The 13,887-nt window shown below is 48.0% G+C and overlaps 1 protein-coding gene across 1 annotated transcript; it reads right to left on the bottom strand.

The window, feature by feature from the left end:
• Positions 1 to 6,467: 6,467 nt before the first annotated feature.
• trub1 (TruB pseudouridine (psi) synthase family member 1) lies at positions 6,468 to 13,846 on the bottom strand. Its single transcript, XM_048988060.1, has 8 exons — positions 13,650 to 13,846; positions 13,399 to 13,497; positions 12,983 to 13,038; positions 12,037 to 12,118; positions 11,800 to 11,872; positions 11,584 to 11,723; positions 8,785 to 8,841; positions 6,468 to 7,811 (listed from the first exon to the last, which is right to left on the bottom strand). Exons 1-8 carry the CDS (start codon positions 13,792 to 13,794, stop codon positions 7,498 to 7,500), a joined length of 966 nt encoding a protein of 321 aa, XP_048844017.1. The 5' UTR covers positions 13,795 to 13,846; the 3' UTR covers positions 6,468 to 7,497.
• Positions 13,847 to 13,887: the final 41 nt, after the last annotated feature.

The following is a 13,887-nucleotide window of genomic DNA, read 5'->3' as shown; positions in this document are numbered from 1 at the left end:
TCCTCTGTCAAGTGTGACGGGGCTCATTAAGGAACCAGAGCAGCACCTGGATGCAGGGACGACCCCGGGGCCGGGAAAGGGCTCTCAGGCTAACAGCCACCACACTGGCACTGTGGTACCTCTGGGGTCCTCCCGCTGCACCCTGTGCTCAGCCCTTCATTGGTCCTGTGTGTTAGGTCTACATTCCTTTAGGGTCACCACACACAGGGGTCATGTCATGCCAGTACTAAGCAAATCCCATGTAATGCCCTAGGATGCTTCATTGCCGGCAGCCCCTGTCAGAGACAAAGTGAAATTACATGGACCTCAGTTGGCAGCACGCAGTCTCTTAAAATGTCTCTCTACACATGGCTCTGTGGTCACGGTCAGTCTACATCCCAGTGGGTTTTATAGCATTTCTCTACATGTGGCTTTGTAGTCATGGTCAGTCTACATCCCTGCAGGTTTTTAAAACGTATCTTATGCATGGCTCCGTGGTCATGGCCAGTCTACATCCCTGTAAGTTTTTAAAGCATCTCTCTGCGTGTGGCTCTGTGGTAACATTCAGTTTACATCCCTTTAAGTTTTTCAAGCGTCTCTCTACATGTGGCTCTGTGTTCACAATTAATGCACCTGTGGGTTTTTATGTGGGTTCCAGTGACAAGCCAGCACTTCCAGTCACAATGGGCACCTTGTGCCCTCGCACAGACATCCCTACAGACCCCAGGCACTCAGTGTAGCTACAGCATTGTCTGAGTGAGGCGTGAGGCATGTCTCTCTGCTCAATGATGCGACAATAGGATCTCTCGCTGGGAGTCCTCTACAGACAATGGCGCTGCGGTCCCACAATGGGGGGTGGGGGGCTGTGGGACTGCATGTCCCATCTCCAGGGGGTAGGGATGGGATACGGATGTGACAGAAGAATGTCTGTGCTCCCTGTCTGATTGTGACCTTCAAAAATTCCTTTACAAACATCTCATCCCTTGGAGTGTCCTCAGGACCACCTCATCCCTTAGTGTGTCCCTCAGGACCACCTCCTCCCTTAGTGTGTTATTCAGGACCATCTAATCCAGGAGTCTCAAACTCCAGTCCTGGAGGGCCAGACCCCTGCACAGTTTTTGGTTTGCCCTCGTTTAACACACCTGATTCAACTTCTTGTGCTAATTATCACACAGCTTGAGATGAATCATTTGTGGTAGAACAGGGAGAGAACTAAGCTAAGCACAGTGCACAGTCCCTTAGTGAGTCCCTCAGCATCACCTCATCCCTTAGTGTTTCCCTCAGGACCATCTTATCTCATAGTGTGTCCCTCAGCATCACCTCATCCCTTAGTGTTTCCCTCAGGACCATCTCATCCCTTAGTGTGTCCCTCAGCATCACCTCATCCCTTAGTGTGTCCCTCAGGACCATCTTATCTCATAGTGTGTCTTTCAGGATCACCTCATTCCACAATTTGTCTCTCAGGATCATCTCATCCATTAGTGTACCCCTTGCAATCATCACATCACTTAGTGTCTTCATCTCATCTGTTAGATGTGAGTATTTCTGGTGCCAAATGGCACTTGGTAGAGTGCTCCAACTGAAATATCTGTCTGGTAACAGCATACACACTTACACAGATGGAACTATGCAGACACTGTCCACATCTGTGCCACATCCTCCTACCACTGTGCATTCCAGGGACACACATCCATATTTATTTTATTAAATAAACTACCATTATGGCAGATATGACAAGCCTGGGGATCCTGGGTGCTATGCGGATAGATGACAAGGGATGATGTCACTGCCAGCATTGTTTCACGTCCTAGGCCGGCTCGCATTTGTGCTCGTATTCTCAGTCTGTCCCATTCAAATTCATTGCTTTTTATGAAAGTGCTGAAATCGATCTTCGCCTTGCAGATTTGAAGGTCGTTCCGTGAACTAAGGTCATGCTCTTGTCTTTAAATGAACTGCTTTTAGCTGGGCAGGGCTTTTGTCCAGCAGACCGGGAAGTCTTCACAGACCACAGCGTTCGGCAATGGATATGTGTGTCTGCAGTGTTCATGAATGTCAATGCACTCTTTATTTTCTGAAAAATATCATAGTCTGACATCACTTGGGAGTGCTGTGATGGGGCTCCGTGGAGCGTCGTATCTGTCCTCCCTGATTGACCTCGTCTATCACTCATGCTCCTAGATTGCTATTTACCGGGGGATGGGTTCAGCTTTTTTGAGCAGAGTTTCCCCGCTGTCCTTCCATGAACATGCTGCCACATCTAAATGATCCCCACTCCTTCTTATCAAAAGCAGCATCTGAGTGTCAGGCAGACTCCCTCGTACAGGTGGAGTAAAAGATGGGAGCAGGGAACCTGCTTTCTGCTGTCTGCGCATCGCCTGCCACATGCCGGACCAGCAGGGGGTGGCGATGAGTACAGCCTCCGACTTTCACGCTTTGCTTCTCCCAGAATGTGAGTGCTACACCACCGCGAGTGGAAGAGGCTGTCCGCGCATCACGTGCCACATGCCGGACCAGCAGGGGGCGGCGATGAGCACAGCCTCTGACTTTCACGCTTTGCTTCTCCCGGTACTTGAGTGCTACATTGCCGCGACTGGCAGGATCTGTCTGCTCACAGGGGAAGTTAGTGAAAAAACAATCACAGCCAAGATAGAAGTCTGAAAGAAAAGCCCTTATATTGCTTCTGGCTGTGTTTATGGACTGAATCATTGGGTCATTTCGGTAGGCCAGAGGACATATTTAGTGTTAGACTGTCTCACCTCTTGCATTTCTGAGGTAAAAAAATCACTCTCTCATTTTTCCAAATGACAGCAGGCTTTATATTCTAGGAATGATGGACAGTGAGTGCCATTTTGATTTCAATCACATGAAGAATACACAGGAAGGAAGACTCTGCTTTGGCCAACAGAAGCTGAATGAAAGATTCACACAGGCAGTCGGACTCCCCCAGTACTAAGGTTTGTGTGTTTTTCTTTGACTCTCCTAGCTTAGGGTGAAATGAAAAAGTATCATGGACCTAAACTTGAAACAAGGTGAACGAGGTCCCTGGATTCATGGCTGGTGGGGGCAGTGTTGCCATGATGCTGTTCCCCACGTCTCACCCAGTACTTGCATGTGGATTATGACTTTTGAAGTGTGGCCCATGTGCTTTGTGTCCATGTGCTCAGTCACATGACATCAGTAATGTCTGCTTTCCTAGAAGTCATTGGGGCTTCACATGGGGCTCCGCAGTGCCACCTGCTGGCAGCAAGGAAAACACAGCCACTTAACCCAAAATTAATCTGTGGTGTTACTCACGAACCAAGCAAATGATGCTGTGAGGCATCCATGTTTTGCCTGAATGCTTCTGTCATGCAGGCCAGGTCTCATATGCGAGCCTCTACCTGCCAGTAGTGTTCGCTATGTAAGAAACGGCGTGTGCTTTTTGTATTTTTTGGTTCTTAGGACGCTATCACTCATTTCTGCAAATCCTCATCCACCTTGTTTACATAAAGCTGCATAGCAACTTTCTGATCCATACAGTGTGAAAATGCTTGACTGTCTCTGTTCACGACTGAACATAAGGGTCAGGTTTAAATTTTCAGCCCCCCGATGCTAACTCCATGCTCATGGCTACAGGCCAGCTCTCCACCAGATGCTACAGGCTGCCTGATTGACTCCAGCTGCGCCCAATCTTGTGGCACACACTTACTTCCGCACTGTGGTCAGGTGATCGTCATTATGGGAGGCGGGGCATGGAGCCCATGCAGTGACACGTCCTGGATTTGAGCCATCTGGGCCACACCCTCGGGGGGATTCCTGTGACGCCCCCCAGAGGACAAATGTGCATTTTCTCCTCAGGATTGGCAGACCAAACTGGGACACAGAGAGGCTCGAGCAGAAGAGAGGCAGCTCACTCCCTGACAAAGCGGGTGGCTTCCTGGGGGGAGGAGCTGCATCACCAGGGAAACCAGCTGTACCTAATCAGCGTCCCCCCACATGTGCCTCACTGCCACATATTGCCACTTAAAGACACCTATGATCAGACTTATACAGCGGGTCAGGTGACCCTGTGGTGGAGACTGCCCTACCACACTGGACCACCAGGGAGTGTCACACCTGGTATGTCCAGGCCAAACAGCAGCAGGAATAGCAGGGCTGTGGTTAATAGCCTCCATTTAAAGAGCTGAAGTGAAAGATGAAAACATCAGTGACACAACAAGCTGCTCTGCTGTAAGTGATAATGCGAAGCACAGAGCATAGCACCCACTCCGGAGGGAATATCAGTTACCATGTGATGGCACTACCTCTGGTCAGGAGGAGGAACTGCGAGTGCTATTTACTCCCTCTGACATAATGATGCAATGCAGTACCTGACAGACCACTGTTGCTGTGAGCTGGCACAGCGACCGGCAGCGAGGGTGACAGAATGCGGAGTGGCGGGGTGCCAAGCTGGTGAAGCCTGACATATTAAGATGGGGGGGGGGGTGCCCAAACGGCGAGCATATGAGGGAGGACAGCCGTATGGCTGGGGAGCTGGGAGGCATACACGTTTGTTTGCGTGTTTAATAGCGAGGCTGCCTTTATTCATAAAGCCAGAGCACACTGTGGATCGGAGGTGCACGTTTGTTTGCGTGTTTAATAGCGAGGCCGCGTTTATTCATAAAGCCAGACGACACTGAGGATGGGAGGTGCACGTTTGTTTGCGTGTTTAATAGCGAGGCCGCGTTTATTCATAAAGCCAGACGACACTGAGGATGGGAGGTGCACGTTTGTTTGCGTGTTTAATAGCGAGGCCGCGTTTATTCATAAAGCCAGACGACACTGAGGATGGGAGGTGCACGTTTGTTTGCGTGTTTAATAGCGAGGCCGCGTTTATTCATAAAGCCAGACGACACTGAGGATGGGAGGTGCACGTTTGTTTGCGTGTTTAATAGCGAGGCCGCGTTTATTCATAAAGCCAGACGACACTGAGGATGGGAGGTGCACGTTTGTTTGCGTGTTTAATAGCGAGGCCGCGTTTATTCATAAAGCCAGACGACACTGAGGATGGGAGGTGCACGTTTGTTTGCGTGTTTAATAGCGAGGCCGCGTTTATTCATAAAGCCAGACGACACTGAGGATGGGAGGTGCACGTTTGTTTGCGTGTTTAATAGCGAGGCCGCGTTTATTCATAAAGCCAGACGACACTGAGGATGGGAGGTGCACGTTTGTTTGCGTGTTTAATAGCGAGGCCGCGTTTATTCATAAAGCCAGACGACACTGAGGATGGGAGGTGCACGTTTGTTTGCGTGTTTAATAGCGAGGCCGCGTTTATTCATAAAGCCAGACGACACTGAGGATGGGAGGTGCACGTTTGTTTGCGTGTTTAATAGCGAGGCCGCGTTTATTCATAAAGCCAGACGACACTGAGGATGGGAGGTGCACGTTTGTTTGCATGTTTAATAGCGAGGCTGCGTTTATTCATAAAGCCAGACGACACTGAGGATGGGAGGTGCACGTTTGTTTGCGTGTTTAATAGCGAGGCAGCGTTTATTCATAAAGCCAGACGACACTGAGGATGGGAGGTGCACGTTTGTTTGCGTGTTTAATAGCGAGGCCGCGTTTATTCATAAAGCCAGACGACACTGAGGATGGGAGGTGCACGTTTGTTTGCGTGTTTAATAGCGAGGCTGCCTTTATTCATAAAGCCAGAGCACACTGTGAATCGGAGGTGCACGTTTGTTTGCATGTTTAATAGCGAGGCTGCGTTTATTCATAAAGCCAGACGACACTGAGGATGGGAGGTGCACGTTTGTTTGCGTGTTTAATAGCGAGGCTGCCTTTATTCATAAAGCCAGACGACACTGAGGATGGGAGGTGCACGTTTGTTTGCATGTTTAATAGCGAGGCCGCGTTTATTCATAAAGCCAGACGACACTGAGGATGGGAGGTGCACGTTTGTTTGCGTGTTTAATAGCGAGGCTGCGTTTATTCATAAAGCCAGACGACACTGAGGATGGGAGGTGCACGTTTGTTTGCGTGTTTAATAGCGAGGCCGCGTTTATTCATAAAGCCAGACGACACTGAGGATGGGAGGTGCACGTTTGTTTGCGTGTTTAATAGCGAGGCCGCGTTTATTCATAAAGCCAGACGACACTGAGGATGGGAGGTGCACGTTTGTTTGCGTGTTTAATAGCGAGGCCGCGTTTATTCATAAAGCCAGACGACACTGAGGATGGGAGGTGCACGTTTGTTTGCATGTTTAATAGCGAGGCTGCGTTTATTCATAAAGCCAGAGCACACTGTGGATCGGAGGTGCACATTTGTTTGCATGTTTAATAGCGAGGCTGCGTTTATTCATAAAGCCAGAGCACACTGTGGATCGGAGGTGCACATGTTTATTTGCATGTTTAATAGCGAGGCTGCGTTTATTCATAAAGCCAGAGCACACTGTGGATCGGAGGTGCACGTTTGTTTGCATGTTTAATAGCGAGGCTGCGTTTATTCATAAAGCCAGAGCACACTGTGGATCGGAGGTGCACATGTTTATTTGCATGTTTAATAGCGAGGCCGCGTTTATTCATAAAGCCAGACGACACTGAGGATGGGAGGTGCACGTTTGTTTGCATGTTTAGTAGCGAGGCTGCGTTTATTCATAAAGCCAGACGACACTGAGGATGGGAGGTGCACATGTTTATTTGCATGTTTAATAGCGAGGCTGCGTTTATTCATAAAGCCAGACGACACTGAGGATGGGAGGTGCACGTTTGTTTGCATGTTTAGTAGCGAGGCCGCGTTTATTCATAAAGCCAGACGACACTGAGGATGGGAGGTGCATGTTTGTTTGCATGTTTAGTAGCGAGGCCGCGTTTAAAAGCCAGGCGACACTGAGGACAGCAAGTGCATACATTCACTTGCCCGTTTAATAGTGAGGCTGCATTAGGTCATAAAGCTAGACGAAACTGAGGACCGGAGGCACACACGTTTGTTTGCTTGACAGCGAGGCTGTGTTTATTTCAGATCAAAAGACAAAACTCAGAATCCACATTGCAGAATACTAACAGAACATAGCTGGGCCCGAATTCTCAAACTCAAGCAGAAAAATCCAGAGGACGCCTTAAGTTCCAGTTCATCACAGCAGCCACACAAAAACCGAAGAGACACTCATACTGTGTCTGACGCTTTTACATTTTACTTATTTAGCAAAAGCTTTTATCCAAAGCAAAATACGAGTGAAAAAATAGGGTGAACCAGTTCCTGTACCAGTCAGGGGTTTAGGGCCTTTCTCAGGGGGCAACGGTGACGTCACTCTGCCCAGCCTGGGATTTTAACTGGCATTAGGGCAGAGTGTAAACCTTCTGAGCCACATGTCACCTGCAGTGCAGCATGCTGGGAGATCGGACACATGCACACTCGCTGTGGTTTTCGGTAACCCACCCGAGCACCTCACCCTCAGACCTCAACACCAGCAAGGTCAAACAGTGGAGAGCACAGGTTTCCCTGAAAACAACCATTTCCCAGAAAGCCTGGAATTCTGGGATTTCTGGACATGACAGTTCTTCAAGCTAAATTCGTCTCCCTGCTTGGTAGGCCTCCAGCCTCACTCTGTGCTCCAGTATCTGGATGGGGTTCTCTCTCAGGATGTCTGGAGCTGCTGGCTGGTTCCTCACGGTCACTCTCTGGTCTGACAGCAGGGTAAAGGTCCGTCTCCATATCCCTGGAGCCATCACTGGCAGCCGGGAGGCCTGGAGGTTCCTGCAGCGAGTGGGAGATGTGCTCCACAGTCCAATGCTCCTCAAGCAGGGCATGTTCCAGGGTGAACTGCCCCTGCTTGGTGCGTGTCAGTTCCCTGACATGTGCACTTGAGGACAGCTCTGTAGGACACACACAGCAAAAGCAGGGGTGATTCTCAATACCAAGAATGCAAAGACCGTACTTGCCTTCCAAGAACGATCTTGCAAAAACACGAGGACAAAGAACACACCAATAGTGGTTTGAGACTGATATGTTCCAATACGCCCTAGTTATGCCGCCTGTAATTTTTTTCACAGTATTTATAAAGGACAATCAAAATGTTCAGTCTAAATGACTAATTATTCCTGGTATGATTACTTGTGATTTTGCGCAAAAAATTTACACTTAAAATAGTCATATTTATTTCTACTCCGTATAAACACTATACATGGTTGATCAGCAGGAAAAAACTGAGAAGAATAACAGAAACAGTACTGTGATTAAGGTAGCACAGTTACGGCTTACGCCTTATACCTCTGCCTTCATAACAGCACGCAATAGATTATGGGATTGTTATCATTTGGCAAGGATGCATCCCTGATATTTGGGGCAGAACAAGACCAACATCCAAGGATTTTTACTGTCCTCTGATCTTAGTATTGGAACTGGTCTATGGCAACAGAAGATGACGTAAAATAGGTACACGACAGCACAAGTACGGTCAAGTATGCTTATTGATATCATTATCATAGGCCCAGGCCCAGTGTAGCTGTGCGGCTGGCTTAGCGGATAAGCCAAGGCCCAGGCCCAGTGTAGCTGTGCGGCTGGCTTAGCGGATAAGCCAAGGCCCAGGCCCAGTGTAGCTGTGCGGCTGGCTTAGCGGATAAGCCAAGGCCCAGGCCCAGTGTAGCTGTGCGGCTGGCTTAGCGGATAAGCCAAGGCCCAGGCCCAGTGTAGCTGTGCGGCTGGCTTAGCGGATAAGCCAAGGCCCAGGCCCAGTGTAGCTGTGTGGCTGGCTTAGCAGATAAGCCAAGGCCCAGGCCCAATGTAGTTGTGTGTGGCTGGCTTATCAGGCTACCATCTAACCAAATAGAAGGTGAATGCAGTGCGTACCTTTACCAAGATCATCCACCAAACTCCTGACATAGAAACCACCACCACATTCAATGTCTGCAGAGAGAAATAGGTGTTTCACTATTAATGCAAATCACAACAAATTACATTATGAATAAATAAGTACAATTGAACTGGATACTTCTGATGGACTTTTGAAACAACCAGAGCAACTTCAGTAGGAACACTCTTTTGTACAAAGGGGTAAAAACAAAAATGAATTGTATGTTCAGTAGATAATCAGTAGAAAATAGTAAAGGCTTCATGGCCTCTGATTGGCTTAGAAGAGCAGTCACATGGACAGACCAGGGCGGCTTTGAGAACTTAAACTGTTCCATTTAACATATTTGCTTCTTTCCATTTCCATTTTTGACCCATCTGCAGGCCCACTGGGACACCAATACTCTCAGAGGGGGCAGTAGGGGCCGACACGGTCCAAAAGAAATGTCGAGGAGGCTCCGTCCGCCCAAGCACCCGGGTACTGGTCACATGATTGGGGAGGCTGGTGGCATAAAGCAACACAAGCAGCTGCTGCAGACCTGGAACCAGGCCACAGGGACAGAAACACAGCAGCAGGGTGCCGTGGCTGAAGACCAGAGGCTATTAATAGCTGCAGGAAAGGGGAGGGGGGTGTATGGCAGAGTAATGGAGAGGGAGTACATAAACAGGGTGAGAGGAGAGGGGGAAGCAAGGAGGGGGAGGGAGAGAAGGTAAATGGGGGAGGGAGGAGCGGGTAAAAAGGGTGGGGGAGAGTATTATACTCATTTATTTTTCAGAAAAGAGGGTCAGCCAGTCTCTGGAGTAATTCAGAGTTAAGGACCTCAGGGGATTTGAAGCAACAACCTTCCAATTGCAGGCACAGTGTCCGATCCCACTGAGCCACACGCTGCCCGTCTAATAATCTGTTATAATATAATATAACCCTCACACACACAGGCGCAGTGTCCGATCCCACTGAGCCACACGCAGCCCCGTCTAATAATCTGTAATAATATAATATAACCCTCACACACACAGGCGCAGTGTCCGATCCCACTGAACCACACGCCGCCCCGTCTAATAATCTGTAATAATATAATATAACCCTCACACACACAGGCGCAGTGTCCGATCCCACTGAGCCACACGCTGCCCGTCTAATAATCTGTAATAATATAATATAACCCTCACACACACAGGCACAGTGTCCGATCCCACTGAGCCACACGCTGCCCGTCTAATAATCTGTAATAATATAATATAACCCTCACACACACAGGCACAGTGTCTGATCCCACTGAGCCACACGCTGCCCGTCTAATAATCTGTAATAATATAATATAACCCTCACACACACAGGCACAGTGTCCGATCCCACTGAGCCACACGCTGCCCGTCTAATAATCTGTAATAATATAATATAACCCTCACACACACAGGCGCAGTGTCCGATCCCACTGAGCCACACACTGCCCCGTCTAATAATCTGTAATAATATAATATAACCCTCACACACACAGGCGCAGTGTCCGATCCCACTGAACCACACGCCGCCCCGTCTAATAATCTGTAATAATATAATATAACCCTCACACACACAGGCGCAGTGTCCGATCCCACTGAGCCACACGCTGCCCCGTCTAATAATCTGTAATAATATAATATAACCCTCACACACACAGGCGCAGTGTCCGATCCCACTGAGCCACACGCTGCCCCGTCTAATAATCTGTAATAATATAATATAACCCTCACACACACAGGCGCAGTGTCCGATCCCACTGAGCCACACGCTGCCCCGTCTAATAATCTGTAATAATATAATATAACCCTCACACACACAGGCGCAGTGTCCGATCCCACTGAGCCACACGCTGCCCGTCTAATAATCTGTAATAATATAATATAACCCTCACACACACAGGCGCAGTGTCCGATCCCACTGAGCCACACGCTGCCCGTCTAATAATCTGTAATAATATAATATAACCCTCACACACACAGGCGCAGTGTCCGATCCCACTGAGCCACACGCAGCCCCGTCTAATAATCTGTAATAATATAATATAACCCTCACACACACAGGCGCAGTGTCCGATCCCACTGAGCCACACACTGCCCCGTCTAATAATCTGTAATAATATAATATAACCCTCACACACACAGGCGCAGTGTCCGATCCCACTGAGCCACACACTGCCCCGTCTAATAATCTGTAATAATATAATATAACCCTCACACACACAGGCGCAGTGTCCGATCCCACTGAGCCACACGCAGCCCGTCTAATAATCTGTAATAATATAATATAACCCTCACACACACAGGCGCAGTGTCCGATCCCACTGAGCCACACGCTGCCCGTCTAATAATCTGTAATAATATATTATAACCCTCACACACACAGGCGCAGTGTCCGATCCCACTGAGCCACACGCTGCCCGTCTAATAATCTGTAATAATATATTATAACTATCTCACACACAGGCGCACACAGGCACACACACACAAAAACAAGTTTGTGGGGACTCTCCATTCATTTCTAAGGGGAAAACCCTAATCCCAACATAACAACCTTAAGCCCCACCCAGCCATAACCTTAGCCATAAGTAACCAAACAAAATAGAAATATAAGACTTTTGGCATTCTTAGTTTGTGATTGCATTCACAGATCTTTGTGGGGACCTGAAAAATGGTCCCCACGACATGAAAATAATAGGTTTTTAATCACATTGTGGGGAACATTTGGTCCCCACGATGTAATATAAACATAATCCACAGACACACAAACACACACAAGCAGCACAGGGTGATGCTAACCCAGGGTAAAGAGAGGGGGACTGAACTCCATCAGGCTCAGTTGGTGCACTGTCACTGGCCGAGCTGGCTTTGCCTCCACCTTCTGACCCTGCTTTAGCAGGACAGAGAGTCGCTGTCCGTTCCTCTTTAGGGCCGAATATCTGAAAGGACAGAGGACACAATTACAGGGGCTCACTGGACCCCATCCTTGCACGCCACCCTGCCTCTTTCACTTACAGCGGTGGGACCTGCATGATCTCTCCGGTGAACTTCTTCAGTTTCTCTTCCATGTCCTCTCTGGTGATGTGCTCTGCACAGATTCAGACAGTGGGTGGGGGGGTTCCCTGAGATCACAGGCCCATTCTGCTTCTGGGATCTCGTTAGAGTCCAGACAGCACTCCATCAGTCAGCCACTGCACCGTCTGTTGTTTCTGTTGTCATAACGGCTCGCGAACCTGCCGCACATAGGCTCACCGAAGCTGTTCTCCTGGGTGACAGTTCCTGTGGCGTCCAGCGTGTCTGTGGCCTTCCCAAGCTCTCCCACAGCAGTATACTTCTGTGGACAGACCAGGGAGTTTGCTCTGTGGCAGTAAAACCCTGTAACCACAGCATTCAAACGTCTTTCTAATACTCTTTCCTCCTGAGCCGTTACTACAGAATTCCATGCAATACTTGCCCCGAGATCTTTTGCACTGTTACTGTTTATTAGGTACACAAAAATCACGGTTCAGTACGGACCTCGGTGTTCCAAGACACGGTTTGGTACGTTTTTGGTACAGTGGGATGTAAAAGAGACAAAAAATAAGTTACTTCACTTTTTATTAAATGGTGGTTTATCGAACAAAGTATGACTGTTTTAAATAAAAAGCCTGTCAATACTGTTGCAACCCACTGATAAAAAGTAACATTACTTAAAAGTAAACCAAAACAAATATTCTCTCAAGTTAATAAAACTTATGTCCGTTAAGGTGCACGTTTAGACAATTTACGGTACCAGATCTGTACTGTATTCACATTAGCAGCTTTCAGCTCCATATTAGAACTGTGCAACACAAGTATTGTCTTAAAAAACATAAAACAAATATCTATTATGTTGCAGCATTTAAATAATAACTGTGCTCCACTTGTATGAACATTAACAACTTCCAGATTCACCCGCCCCTTTCCGAATGTTGCTCGGAGGAAATACATAAACACACAAAGGTTCCGTATTTGCTGCTTTCGTTCCGTACACATTCGTACCGAACCGAAACACCCGAACCGAAATTTTTCGGTATGAATGCGTGTACCGTTACACTCCTAGTGTTTATTGTATATTATTTATTGTTATGGAATTAATAAAGTATTTATTCCATCTATCAAATCGCATATTTGGTCACCCTAAAGCGAATGAGTTCTGTTGATCTGAAGCTCTACTCACCTTGGAACCTGTCAGCATGGTGGTTAACATTTTGGTCCCGCTGCCAATCCCAACCACTATATGGAAAAAAAAATGACTCATAACTCTCTTGGACAGAAATCTGATTAACCACTCCCGTGAATTAAGAGGCATCTGCCAGGTGAGGATACGCCTGAATTAGTCTCTTGGTTTAGATCAGAGATACCAGCAGCTGCACCCAAAGCAATTTCACAGCAAGCAAGCTCTAACGATAGACACACTTGCTTCCGATGGATGTTCATCCAGACCTTATTTGGATGCCGCGTAGCAGCTTGGTATTTTGATAATGACAATCTGAGGATTTCAATGACCCACCATGGAGGTTCTAGGGTGCATTCCCCGTAACAGAACTACAGCTACGTCAGACAATGACCGCACCGGACCAGAGCGGAACTCACCGAGAACGCCAGAGGCAGCGCTGTCCAGCGTCCCGCCGTGGCCCATTTTAATAAGTGCCTTCTTCCTCTTGCGGGGGTTCTGATGCTTCTCACCCACCTCTGTGACATAAAACTCCAGATAAGGATGCCTTTCTCCCTCCTCCATCCTGCGACGCGACGCTACGCACATACATCATGCTTACATCTAAATCGACAAGTTGAAACCCCATTGCTGTCTTTCACACGGGCTTCTCACAATGAACATCACTTACCTTCTAGAAGTTTCTCTTTCAGCCTATTTAACACGTCAGCCGATGTGGGTCCTTGTTTTTTATAAACTGCAAAAAGTCCATTTAAAGACTGCAACTTGGACAGCGGGGCTCTTTGAGATACTGTGCCCGTCACTACCGCAGCCATGCTTGCTGATTGTAGTGGCGCAAATGTATGACGAAAATTATCGTTGCTGGGGATGCTGGGTACTGTAGTTCTTTATTCCAAAATTTCGTTACC

The sequence above is a fragment of the Brienomyrus brachyistius genome, chromosome 20 (genome assembly GCF_023856365.1).
Source record: "Brienomyrus brachyistius isolate T26 chromosome 20, BBRACH_0.4, whole genome shotgun sequence".
Taxonomy (NCBI): Eukaryota; Metazoa; Chordata; class Actinopteri; order Osteoglossiformes; family Mormyridae; genus Brienomyrus; species Brienomyrus brachyistius.
This window is presented reverse-complemented; position numbering and strand designations above follow the sequence as displayed.